Raw genomic sequence first — 13,504 nt, 5'->3', positions numbered from 1 at the left:
CCGCCTTTGTCTCCCCCAGCGGCCGTGTTCGTACACTGCATCCAGCTACGAACTAAATGCCGAGTCGACCTAGGGGCAGGCACGGGTACCGGTCGAGGTTAATCGTCGCCGATTTTGGCCGCGAGCGAGAGAGATATTCGAGCTCGTCGTCACCGGGGGTTCACGGGGACACCTCGCGATGCCCCCCACAGCCTTCGACAGGCTGTGGGGGGCAAGTGCTCGTAGCGAGCGGCACGACGTGAAGGCCGCTACGGCGTACACGAGGGGGCGTGGGTGGAGCGGGCGGGCAGCACCACCACGCCCGGCCGCCTTTGTCTCCCCCAGTTGCCAGCGATGTTTTACTACTGCACACCGCACCGGTCAAACCAAAGGGTGGAGGCCCGTGACGGGTTTAAATAATAATCGCCGCTGCTGTTGGGCTCACGTAAGCACGAATTTAGTTTGGGGTTACCGGGTTCAAAGGTCGGCGTGCTAATCGCTTGCAGTCCACCACTGACCCCGTACACTTTTTTATTGTGTGCACCTGGCACTCCGCATCCGTTACTCTATCTCGCTGCGGCTATCGGCAACTTAATCCGGGTGCATTTTTTTCTTCGATTTAAAGCTTTCGTGACTGCAAGGATTCATCATCTTCTTTGGTTCTTTCGGTAAAAGTCACCACGTAGAATGAGAATAAAATAATAAAATAACACAATAAAATTCTCACGACGTTTCGGCCACAACGCAAGCGGGCCGTCTTCAGGGTGACAGAGCTTCAATGAACGGTGTTAAGATTCGTAGCGACTTTTAAAGTGAGGCACCTTGACAAAGGGGTTTACATATCAAATAGCTGAGGGATTAGCTTGTGACTGGTCACAGGAATGGCAATGTTAAAGTCAAAACATACACATCCACAGAGGCACCTAGTATAAATCAAACAGGAGAATTTAGCATTGAAATAGCTGAGTGATTAGCTTGTGACTGGTTATAGAAATAGCTATGTTAAAGTCAAAGCCTACACATCCACAGAGGCACCTAGTACAAATCAAACAGGAGAATTTAGCATTGAAAGAGCTGAGTGATTAGCTTGTGACTGGTCACAGGAATGGCTATGTTAAAGTCAAAACCTACACATCCACAGAGGCAAACTAATCCGGGTGCCTTTTCCATTCCGCCTTGCGGACTGGAAGATGTTCGGCGTGATTACGAAACGCACAAGCGCACAAACGCACGCCCGTACCACGCCGAGCTTGAGGTAACGGCTGTCAAAACCAAACAATTCAACTGCGCGTGCGCTCACCAAAAGTTATTATAAAATCGAACCGACGGGTTCCCAACAATTTTCCAGGGTTCATTGACGGCGTGGCGACTATGTGACATCGTCGTTGCCACGGTTCGCGTAATTGCCGACCGCGTTTCTGGCGTGGCCGTCTGCGCCGTGCGTTCATAAGCCTCGGAGACTGCATTGATTGCAACCGGAACTAACGCCGTGCTTAGTACGAGCGCCTCAACGAATATTGGGAAATCGTCCCGTTGTGAAATTTGATGGCGTATCGCGAAAAAATATTTTGCGGCAATCCCAGTAACAACACCTTCAGTCGAAATTCGTTTAGGCTAAGCCTTGGCGCGTCCTGGGAAACCCCACAATTCTCTGCATGCCAGCTGTTTCTGTTGCAACAGCTGAATTGCCTGTGTCCACGACGGGTTTTATTTCACCCGAGTATTTACAGTGAGGGAAAAAAAAGTATTTGATCCCCTGCAGATTTTGTACGTTTGCCCACTGACAAAGAAATGATCAGTCTATAATTTTAATGGTCGGTTTTTTTGAATAGTGAGAGACAGAATAACAACAATAAAATCCGGAAAAACGCATGTCAAAAATGTTATAAATTGATTTTCATTTTTACTAGGGAAATTAGTATTTGACCCCTCTGCAAAACATGACTTAGTACTTGGTGGCAAAACCCTTGTTGGCAATCACAGAGGTCAGACGTTTCTTGTAGTTGGCCACCAGGTTTGCACACATCTCAGGAGGGATTTTGTCCCACTCCTCTTTGCAGATCTTCTCCAAGTCATTAAGGTTTCGAGGCTGACGTTTGGCAACTCGAACCTTCAGCTCCCTCCACAGATTTTCTATGGAATTAAGGTCTGGAAACTTCTTGAGCCACTCCTTTGTTGCCTTGGCCATGTGTTTTGGGTCATTGTCATGCTGGAATTCCCATCCACGACCCATTTTCAATGCCCTGGCTGAGGGAAGGAGGTTCTCACCCAAGATTTGACGGTACATGGCCCCGTCCATCGTCCCTTTGATGCAGTGAAGTTGTCCTGTCCCCTTAGCAGAAAAACACCCCCAAAGCATAATGTTTCCACATCCATGTTTGACAGTGGGGATGGTGTTCTTGGGGTCATAGGCAGCATTCCTCCTCCTCCAAACACGGCGAGTTGAGTTTATTCCAAAGAGCTCCATTTTGGTCTCATCTGACCACAACACTTTCACACAGTTGTCCTCTGAATCATTCAGATGTTCATTGGCAAACTTTCACACGGGCATGTATATGTGCTTTCTTGAGCAGGGGGACCTTGCGGGCGCTGCAGGATTTTAGTCCTTCACGGCGTAGTGTGTTACCAATTGTTTTCTTGGTGACTATGGTCCCAGCTGCCTTGAGATCATTGATGCCAGTTAAAAAGGGTAAAACCTATTACTATATCCTCCCGTGTAGTTCTGGGCTGAATCCTCACCGTTCTCATGATCATTGCAACTCCACGAGGTGAGATCTTGCACGGAGCCCCAGACCGAGGGAGATTGACAGTTCTTTTGTGTTTCTTCCATTTGCGAATAATCGCACCAACTGTTGTCACCTTCTCACCAAGTTGCTTGGCAATGGTCTTGTAGCCCATTCCAGCCTTGTGTATGTCTACAATCTTGTCCCTGACATCCTTGGAGAGCTCTTTGGTCTTGGCCATGGTGGAGAGTTTGGAATCTGATTGATTGATTGCTTCTGAGGACAGGTGTCTTTTATACAGGTAACAAGCTGAGATTAGGAGCACTCCCTTTAAGAGTGTGCTCCTAATCTCTGCTCGTTACCTGTATAAAAGACACCTGGGAGCCAGACATCTTTCTGATTGAGAGGGGGTCAAATACTTATTTCCCTCATTAAAATGCAAATCAATTTATAACATTTTTGACATGCGTTTTTCCGGATTTTGTTGTTATTCTGTCTCCCACTGTTCAAATAAACCTACCATTAAAATTATTGACTGATCATTTCTTTGTCAGTGGTCAAACGTACAAAATCAACAGGGGATCAAATGCTTTTTTTCCCTCACTGTAACCGACGTGCGACGATGAATCAGTCGATGTATGCCACACGCTAAGCTCCCGATGCACATGCCACATGTGCATGTTTAAGAAACGCGATCGTTCCCTGTGGACATTCGGCTTCATCAGGCTCTGCTGCGATGCAGACGGCACCCATGTTAACATACGCCCATCAGTACACGCATGCAAACGGTGGCGGGGTGTCAACTTCCTCGCCTGGTATACAGGAGGTCGTGGGTTCGATCCCAACCCTGAGGCTTGTATACTTGGAAGCTTGCACGTTAACCCTGTGGTCATGTGGAGTTCTCGCCGGGTCCTCCAGTTTCTCCCTCCGCGTGTAGAATCAACGTCACGCATTGCGAGTATTTGGACACTGCTGTGCATTTCCACATGATTAGAAACTTTCGTTGATCTGTCAATTGTGTGGCCAAGTTGCTTCGGCGAAAGAGTTTCGTGGCTCAGTGGGCCTTACCTGCTCAAATTCGGCTTCATCAGGCTCTGCTGCGATGCAGACGGCACCCATGTTAACATACGCCCATCAGTACACGCATGCAAACGGTGGCGGGGTGTCAACTTCCTCGCCTGGTATACAGGAGGTCGTGGGTTCGATCCCAACCCTGAGGCTTGTATACTTGGAAGCTTGCACATTAACCCTGTGGTCATGTGGAGTTCTCGCCGGGTCCTCCAGTTTCTCCCTCCGCGTGTAGAATCAACGTCACGCATTGCGAGTATTTGGACACTGCTGTGCATTTCCACATGATTAGAAACTTTCGTTGATCTGTCAATTGTGTGGCCAAGTTGCTTCGGCGAAAGAGTTTCGTGGCTCAGTGGGCCTTACCTGCTCAAATTCGGCTTCATCAGGCTCTGCTGCGATGCAGACGGCACCCATGTTAACATACGCCCATCAGTACACGCATGCAAACGGTGGCGGGGTGTCAACTTTCTCGCCTGGTATACAGGAGGTCGTGGGTTCGATCCCAACCCTGAGGCTTGTATACTTGGAAGCTTGCACGTTAACCCTGTGGTCATGTGGAGTTCTCGCTGGGTCCTCCAGTTTCTCCCTCCGCGTGTAGAATCAACATCACGCATTGCGAGTATTTGGACACTGCTGTGCATTTCCACATGATAAGAAACTTTCGTTGATCTGTCAATTGTGTGGCCAAGTTGCTTCGGCGAAAGAGTTTCGTGGCTCAGTGGGCCTTACCTGCTCAAATATTAAAAAAAGTTTTAATTTTTTTATTTAAAGCTTTTGTGACTGCAGGGATTAATATTCTTGGTTCTTTCGGTAAAGTCACCACATAGAAGGGAAACAATAAAATAATAAAAATATAAAACAATAAACTTCTCACGACGTTTCGACTGCAACACAAGAAGCAATCATCATCAGGTGTGAAAACCACAGCAAGAAAATTTGAAAAAAGTGGCGGTTATTTTTTTTTCAAATTTTCTTGCTGTGGTTTTCACACCTGATGATGATTGCTTGTGTTGCAGTCGAAACGTCGTGAGAATGTAATTGTTTTATATTTTTATTATTTAATTGTTTCCTTTCTACGTGGTAGTGACTTTACCGAAAGAACCAAGAATAAAAAAAACGTTTTCAGTTGATAGAATATCAACTTAGGGAGCAGCCGCGAATCCCTGACCCGACCGTTCGTTCATTCGTCTGTCCCTCGTTTTCCCTGGGCAGTCTTCCCGTGCCCGGGCAGCGTCCTCCTCATTGGCGAGGCCTCGCACCTCCTGGAGGCGAAGCAGCAGGCCGGCTCGTGGTGCCGCGACCCGCTGCAGGCCACCGACAAGGTGTACGTCATGCCGTGGACGCCGTTCCGCACCGACAGACTCGTGGAGTACGCCTCCCTCCAGGACATCCTGGCCAGGCGACCGCTCACCAACTACAAGCTGCCGCACCGCGTCGATGGCACGGGCTTCGTGGTGTACGACGGAGCTGTGTTCTTCAACAGGGTCGGTGCCCGGCGCCGGGGGGGGGGGGGGGTTTCCGCGTGAGCACCAGTGGGATGATGGACGGCAGATGGCGGTAGGGGTGGTAGGGGCGGTAGGGGCGGTCGGGGCGCCCCGGTGGAGAGATGTTAACTACCTCGTTTAGAATCCACACGCTTTTAGAGTAATTGGCCGCTATTACTTTGCCACGTGAGAAGCCGCTTGGTTGAGCTGTCATTTTGTGTGGCCAGCTCGCTTCTGGAAAAGAGCTGTATGGCTTGGTGGACCTTGCCTGGTACGACAGAGCCGTGATGATAATGATGATGACGATAGGGGCCGTAGGGGCGGCGCGGTGGAGAGATGTTCACTACCTCGCCTGGTATACAAGAGGCCATGGTTGAAAACCACTTGGCAACGTCGCCCCTTCCCCCTACTGGCAGCGTATACCCGTCTGTGAAATGGCGCCTTCATTCGTGATGGCCCCTGCGGTTCTCAGATTGGCGCGAATACCAAATGTGTTGAATTATTAATCGTGTTCATTACCCGAAGTATAGGACGGCGGTGGGGAGAGAGCTTTTGCCAGAGGGCTGGATAGAACTTTGATTTCTCTTTCCAGGTGGGGGCACCCACACATACGCTGACACTAAACTTTTATCAGGCTAGGGACTGTTGCAATGACTGGTGGAGAGATATTTTTATTATTTTATTGTTTCCCTTCTACGTGACTTTACCGAAAGAACCAAGAATATGGTGGAGAGATGTTTACGACCTCGCCTGGTATACATAAGCTCGTGGGTTCAATCCCGACCCTGACGCCTGCTGCTGTATATTTGGAGTTTGCGTGTTCTCCTCGTGGATTTTTCCTCTGGGTCTTCCGTTTTTTTCCCTCCACGTTGAGAATCGACGTCACGCGTTCAGAGTATTTGGCTGCTGTACATTTCCACTCCGTTGAGCGATCATTTAGTGGCCAGGTCGCTTCTGAAAAAGAGCTATCCCGGCTCAGTGGTCCTGACCTGTAAAATAAAAATAGTTAATAGTTTTATAGTTTGTAGACTGAGCTCAGAACTCCAGTAAACATTGCAGTTGCTGAATGCATTAACTGGGGAGCGAGAGCCCTCCAGTTGTGAGCTGTATATACAACAACAACCGCCTTTCGCCACTAAGTGGCGGTGACGTCACCACGACGCTTGTGCCAGGCCATGTGCACCTTGAGGCCACGTGAAGTGTCGAATGCCCGCTGGCAGGAGGTCACGGGGCAGACCCAGGTGCCATGGGTCGACTGACTGAGATGACCGAGATAACCGGCTGATGCACCACCTGTGCCCCCTACTGTGCCAACTTGCTGTGTTTTAGCCACCCGGCGCTCCGCTCGTTGTTGTGAGCGTCGCTCCTAAACCCTCTGTTGTTGTTGGAGGGCGACTGCCTACAACTGCCCAGTAGCGTCCTTCACAAGCCTCCTCCACAGAGGCCGATCTTGACACCGCTGGTACCAGTCATTGGCAAGTCCACTCAGCTCCACATCCTCCTGTACCACGTCACTCCATCTCTTCTCTAGCCCGTGCTGCGCCCGTTTAGCCACCTCGATCCGGCCGAACAAAAGCGATTTGGGCATGCGGGCTACATGGCCCAGCCAACGCAGCCTTGCCTGCCGGAGGAGCTCACCGATGGGACTTTGTCCAGATCTTTCGAGGAATTGTGAACTCCTCACACAATCCAGTCTGGTTAAACCCAGGATGGATTGTAGGCAGGCCAGCCTAAATGTTTCTAACTGGCGAAGGTGTTCCATTAAGGGTGTCCACGTTTCGCAAGCATAGAGAAGGGAGGGAATGACTGTGGCAGAGAAGACCTGAAGCTTCTTGCGGAGTGACAGACCAGGTAGCTTCCACACAGCTTTATGCAACGATGAAAAGATATTGCCGCTCGACTGATTCGGAGTGAGACCTCTGCTGTTAAACCGGAGCCTGTCATGAGCACACTGCCCAGGTATGGGAAACTCTCCACTCTCTCCACAACTGCCCCATCACCGATTGGGAGTTGTGGGGGTGGAGTGTCCGATGGTACAAAATACCCAGGCAGGTGCTTAGTTTTGGTGGGGCTGATGGTAAGGCCCCACCACTTCATGGCACACTCAAGTTTCAGCAGCAGCGCCTCCAATTTCTCCTCTGAGTGAGCTGCTATTACCAGGTCGTCGGTATACATAACTTGGTTGACCAATAGGGAGCCATCCCTTGACCGCACCCGGGCATCAATCAGCCTCCCATTCTACCTGTACCAGATGGAAATTCCTCGGGTACAGCTACTGAAGGCTTCACGAACTACGTGGTCGAAATAGATGTTAAATAATGTTGGAGCCAGGGGACATCCCTGTTGCACCCCAAGGTGGACAGGGAATGGCTCTGACTCCCGGCCACGTAGTTTTACCTGGGCCCGCTCACTATCATGAAGGTCCTTAATGATCATGAGCAGAGGCTCAGGGATTCCGAAAATACGAAGAACAACCCAGAGCCCAGGCCTATTGATGGTATCATAGGCCTTGACCAGGTCAATGGAGCAGAGATGCAGGTCTTGTTGGAATTCCCTACACTTCTGCTGTAGCACACGGGCAGAATATATGGCATCTGTTCAGGACCGCCCTTTCCTGAAACCGTATTGGAGCTCCGCCAGCCTCTCCTCAGTGTGCCTAGCAAGGCGATGTTGAATAATCCTTGAGATTCCCCTGTAGTTGTTACAGTCTGTGCGGTCCCCCTTCTTAAAGAGGGGGACCACCAGGGCATCCTTCCAATCCTGCAGAACCCATCCAGTGGTCCAGACTGTTGTTATGATGTCATGTAGGGCAGTCTGTGCACAAACGCCACAATCCCTCAGCATTTCGCTTGGGAGATCATTTCTGCCCGGTGCCTTTCCTGGTTTCAGGCTCTGGATCGCCTTCAGTACTTCCTCAATGGATGGCACATCAGCCAGCCACTCACAGGGGGTGACTTCTTCCTCCAATATTTGAGGCACCGCAGCCTCAGCAGGGTCATCCCCACTTTGTCCCATGATGTTTTCCAGGCTGAGGGATTCCCCCTCCCCCAGGACCTCACAGAAATGCTAAGCAAATCTGCAAACCTGTTCCTGGGGGTCAGAGATCGGATCACCGTTCTTTCCCCTAATGATGGTAATAGGTGTGGCGCTGCAGGTTACTTTTTTGATGGAGTTAAATAGAGATTTGTGATCGCGGGCCATTGAGGCAGACTCCATCTCCACAGCAACCCGCGACCACCACCCATCCTTGCAGTGCCTCACGGCTCTCCGAACCTCCGAGCGAAGGATGCGGTAAGCCTCCTCATTCTCCAACGTGGGATGCTGTAGCCGATGAGCGTGGGCCTGTCGCTTTTTCTCAACCATCCTGAACACCTCCTCTGTCAGCCAGGGTCTCTGGGGAGGTCTGGACCGCGTACCCAAAGCAGCCATACACACACACAAAGATAAAGATCCCCCATATAGCCTTAACAGACTGTAGGGGCAAGTGCTGTTAGCGAGCAGCTATGAAGGCCGGAACGTTACACGAGGGGGTGGGTGGCCAGCACCACGCCCGACCGCCTTTGTCTCCCCAGTGGCAATGTATTTATCCACCGCACCAGGTACTCATTTGAGGCTGAGTCGACTTAGGGGAGGCCCAGGACCGGTTCAGATAATCGTCACCGGTGTTGGCCGTGAGAGGAAATCGAACCCGGGTCGCCGGGTTCGTAGCGCAGCGCGCTAACCGCTACACTATCATACACACATACACACACACATACACTCAGACACTCGCACTCAAACACCTTTGTACCTTCACCTCCGCTCTCCCTCACACACTGTGAGGAGCGCCCCCACGCACTTCACTTGTGCTCATCAAAGACTAAGATCCCCTGTAGAGCCTTCAACAGACTGTTGGGGCAAGCGCTGTTAGCGAGCAGCACCTATGATGGGCAGGCGCAGCGTACGAGGGGCTGGCGTGGCCAACACCACCACCACCACGCCCGGATCTTTCATGCTCACACCTTCACCCACTCATACACGCACACACACTCACACTCTCCTCTCACGCTCACCTTTCCTCTCCCCACCCCCTCTCCCTCACACACTCACTCACTCACCTCTCTCCACACACCCACCTCTCCCCACACACTCACTCACTCACCTGTCACACCCACACTCACCTCTCACACCCACACTCACTCACCTCTCACACCCACACTCACTCACCTCTCCACCACACACACACTCACTCACCTCTCACTCTCACACTCACTCACCTCTCCACCACACACACACACTCACTTAACCTCTCACACCCACACTCACCCACCTCTCCACCACACACACACTCACTCACCTCTCACACCCACACTCACCTCTCCACCACACCCACACTCACTCACCTCACCACACACTCACTCACTCACCTCTTGCACTCACTCACCTCTCCACCACACACATACACACACACTCACCTCTCACACTCACCCACCTCTCCACCACACACACCCACACTCACTCACCTCTTACACCCACAATCACCTCTCCACCACACACACACACACACCACACTCACTCACTCACCTCTTACACCCACACTCACCTCTCCACCACACACACACCACACTCACTCACTCACTCACCTCTTACACCCACACTCACCTCTCCACCACACACACACCACACACTCACTCACTCACCTCTTACACCCACACTCACCTCTCCACCACACACACACCACACACTCACTCACTCACTTAACCTCTCCCTGCCACCCACGCTGTGCGCCGTCGCAGGAGCGAACGCGCAGCGTCGTCAAGTTCGACCTGCGCACGCGCGTCAAGGGCGGCGAGGCGTTCATCCCCAACGCCAACTACCACGACACTTCGCCCTACCGCTGGGGCGGCAAGTCCGACATCGACCTGGCGGCCGACGAGCACGGCCTCTGGGTCGTCTACGCCACGGAGCAGAACCACGGGCGCATGGTGGTGAGCCGCTTAAATCCGCGCGCGATGCGCGTCGAGGCCTCCTTCGAGACGGCCTACGTCAAGCGCTCGGCCTCCGACGCCTTCATGGCGTGCGGCGTCCTCCACGTCCTGCGCTCGACTTACGAGGACGACGGCGACGGAGGGGCGGACGCCGCGGGAGGAGGAGGAGGAGGAGGAGGAGGAGGGGGAGGAGGGGGGACGAGCGACCGCATCGACTACGTGTACGACACCGACTCGCGGCGGGACGCTCGCGTCTCCGTCCCGTTCCCCAACCCGTTCCGGTTCATCACGTCGGTGCAGTACAACGCGCGCGACCGCGCCCTCTACGTGTGGAACAACCACCACGCGCTGCGCTACGCGCTGCGCTTCGGCACGCGGGACCCCGCTGCGGGTGAGCGGGAGGGTGTCGGTGGGGTTGGTTGTGGGTTGGGGGGAGCGGGGGGGGTGGGGTGTGGAAGAGTGGGGCGGTGGGGAGAGGTTGGATTGGAGTTTGAAAGTCCGCTTTGTCTTCTTTGGTTCTTTCGGTAAAGTCACGTAGAATGAGAATAAAATAATAAATTGATAAAATAAAATAACACAATAATATTCTCACGACGTTTCGGCCACAACACAAGCGGCCTTCATCAGGTGAAGGGACGAGACTGTCTGGTAGGACAGCGCTGGAGTGAAAAAAAGCCACGTTCAGATCACGACCTTTAAGCTGTGTCAGAAGAAACAAAGCGCCTTGACAAAGGAATTAGCATATAATTTAGCATTGAAATGGCCGAGTGATTAGCTTGTGACTGGTCACAGAAATGGCTATGTTAAAGTTAAAGCATACACATCCGCAGAGGCACCCCTTGACAAAGGAATTAGCATAGAATTTAGCATTGAAATAGCTAAGTTAAAGCATACACATCCGCAGAGGCACCCCTTGACAAAGGAATTAGCATAGAATTTAGCATTGAAATAGCTGAGTGATTAGCTTGTAACTGGTCACAGAAATAGCTATGTTTAAAGTCAGAGCATACACATTCACCGAGGCACCTAGTACAAATCAAACAGGAGAATTTAGCATTGAAATAACTAGGCGAATTTAGCATTGAAATAACTGAGTGATTAGCTAGTGACTGGTCACAGAAATGGCTATGTTGAAGTCAAGGTCTACACATCTGAGCTATTCACAGTAACTGGGTATACAATACAATGTATAATGAATACTACATAGTGAACCAATAAAAAACTAAAATATAAATTACCTTAATGTTATCAATAAACTCTATATTCTCCAATCAGCTAAGCTACCAACAATGAGTCGTTATATATCACAATGCTATATGGCGAAAAAATGGGTGGATTCTTACCCTCAACTTTAGCAACACGGATAGCTACGGGCACCGTTCAGACGGACGAGTTCATCCAAGGTCGGAACAGAGGAGGGGGATAGAGACAGCTGCGAGGCGCTATTATACTCCATGTTGTAAACCATACCATTAACCGTGGTGAAAGAGCTGCGGTCTGAAGGTCATCGTAAAATACAATTAATTAAGAACGGAAATGGTTTAAAACATCTTTCCAATGGTTACTAAGCCATAATCCATCTTCTCGGTTGAAATTGTCTCTGTGCTTGTATATGTGAATGGCCTCATGAACGAATCTCTCATGGTAGCCGGTTGGTTTGCAAAGAACCTCCGTCTTGGAGAAGTCAATGTCATGTGAGCCCACTGAATTATAACAGTGATCTGCCACGGCAGAGGAGTTCGTCCTACCGTGTTTCAAGTCTGCTTTATGTTCACGGATGCGGTCCGAGATATGTCGTTTGGTTTCTCCAATGTAGCTACTACCACAGAGGCACTTTAGTTTATGAACGCCCGGGTACTGTATGTCTGGAACAGCATCTTTTACAGATGGAACTAGATCACGGATTTTATGTATTGTGTTGAATCGGACCTGGATCTTGTGTTTATTCAGGATTTTGGAGATCTTTTTAGTGACCCCTGCAATGTAGGGTAAGGTGATGGTTTTGAGTGGCTCCACAAGAGAATCCTTCTTCATGACTGGAGTGGTGGCTTTGCGGATTGTGTAGTCGGAGTAACCATTAGCCCTGAGAGCCTGGTGTACGTGCTTGAGTTCACTGGTAATGTGTTCCTGGTCGGAAATGCATTGGGCTCTATGGTATAGAGTCTTGATGAGGGAGTTCTTCTTTGGATGGATGGTGGTGGGAATCCGGTTTCAAGTGAGCATCTGTATGGGTGGCTTTCCTGTAGACAGAGTGGCTCATTGAACCATCATGTCTCCTTTTTATTACGACATCCAAAAAGGGTAGTTTGCCATCTTTTTCGACCTCCATGGTAAATCTGATGGTTGGGTGTATGGAATTGATGTGGTCGCGGAATTGGTCTAGAGCAGGCTGGCCATGTGGCCAGATGACAAAGGTGTCATCCACGTACCTCTTCCATAAGGTCGGGCGTAGAGTGGCATTCTGGATGGCGTCAGTTTCAAAATTTTCCATGAATACGTTGGCTACAACCGGAGATAGGGGGGAGCCCATTGGGGTGCCCTCAGTTTGTTTGTAGAAAGTTCCATTCCAGGTGAAGTATGTGTTGGTTAAGCAATGTCTCACCAGGGGGGGTACATCAGTGTGCAGTCCTTGATGAACCAGGTCTTCAATGATAGCGATGGTGTCAGGTACCGGGACTTTGGTGAACAAGGACACCACATCAAAACTGACAAGCAGGTCGTCTGGAGACAGGGAAATGCGTTTGATTGTCGATACCAGGTGAGTAGAATTTAGTACCGCAGAGGTGGTTTTTCCAGTGAAAGGTCACAGTATATGAGCAAGAAAACGTGCCAGTTTATAGGTGGGGGAGTTGATAGTAGAGACGATGGGACGAAGGGGTGTATCTTCTCTGTGTATCTTTGGAAGGCCATATAATCTTGGTGGTCTGGCAGCAGAGGGTTTCAACGAGAACTGTTTGGTCTCATCAATTAATGCTGTTGAATCAGAAATGATTTTGTTCGTTTTGGTAACCAGGCTGTTGGTGGGATCTCTTTTTATTTTTGTATAGCTGCCATCGTTGAGTAGTTCTTGAATTTTGTTGTTATATTCTGTTTTGTCCATGATGACAGTGGCATTGCCCTTGTCGGCTGAGAGGACGACAATATCATCCCTCTTTTTTAATTGAGATAATTCAAAACGTTCGTCTTTGCTGATGTTGCTGGGTGGCAACTTAGCGTTTTTGAGGGTTGCAGTGATTTCAGATCTTGCTACGTCTGCAGCGATGGGACTCAAGCCCTTGAG

At 50.4% G+C, this 13,504-nt stretch overlaps 1 protein-coding gene across 1 annotated transcript in view; it reads left to right on the top strand.

The window, feature by feature from the left end:
* The first annotated feature begins 178 nt into the window (after positions 1 to 178).
* The window catches only part of LOC142916545 (adhesion G protein-coupled receptor L3-like), a 50,576-nt gene continuing 37,250 nt past the window's right edge, over positions 179 to 13,504 (top strand). The window contains exons 1-3 of the mRNA XM_076061667.1: positions 179 to 269; positions 4,986 to 5,257; positions 10,033 to 10,615. Of these exons, the coding sequence (XP_075917782.1) occupies positions 179 to 269; positions 4,986 to 5,257; positions 10,033 to 10,615 (946 nt within the window). The remainder of the gene's footprint in view (positions 270 to 4,985; positions 5,258 to 10,032; positions 10,616 to 13,504) is intronic.

The sequence above is a fragment of the Petromyzon marinus genome, unplaced genomic scaffold (assembly GCF_048934315.1).
Source record: "Petromyzon marinus isolate PM22_M1 ecotype Great Lakes invasive population unplaced genomic scaffold, UKy_Petmar_22M1.pri1.0 PM_G_Scaffold_4, whole genome shotgun sequence".
NCBI classification, from domain to species: Eukaryota; Metazoa; Chordata; class Hyperoartia; order Petromyzontiformes; family Petromyzontidae; genus Petromyzon; species Petromyzon marinus.
Note: the sequence above shows the minus strand (reverse complement) of the source record. Positions and strands in the feature narration are given on the sequence as shown.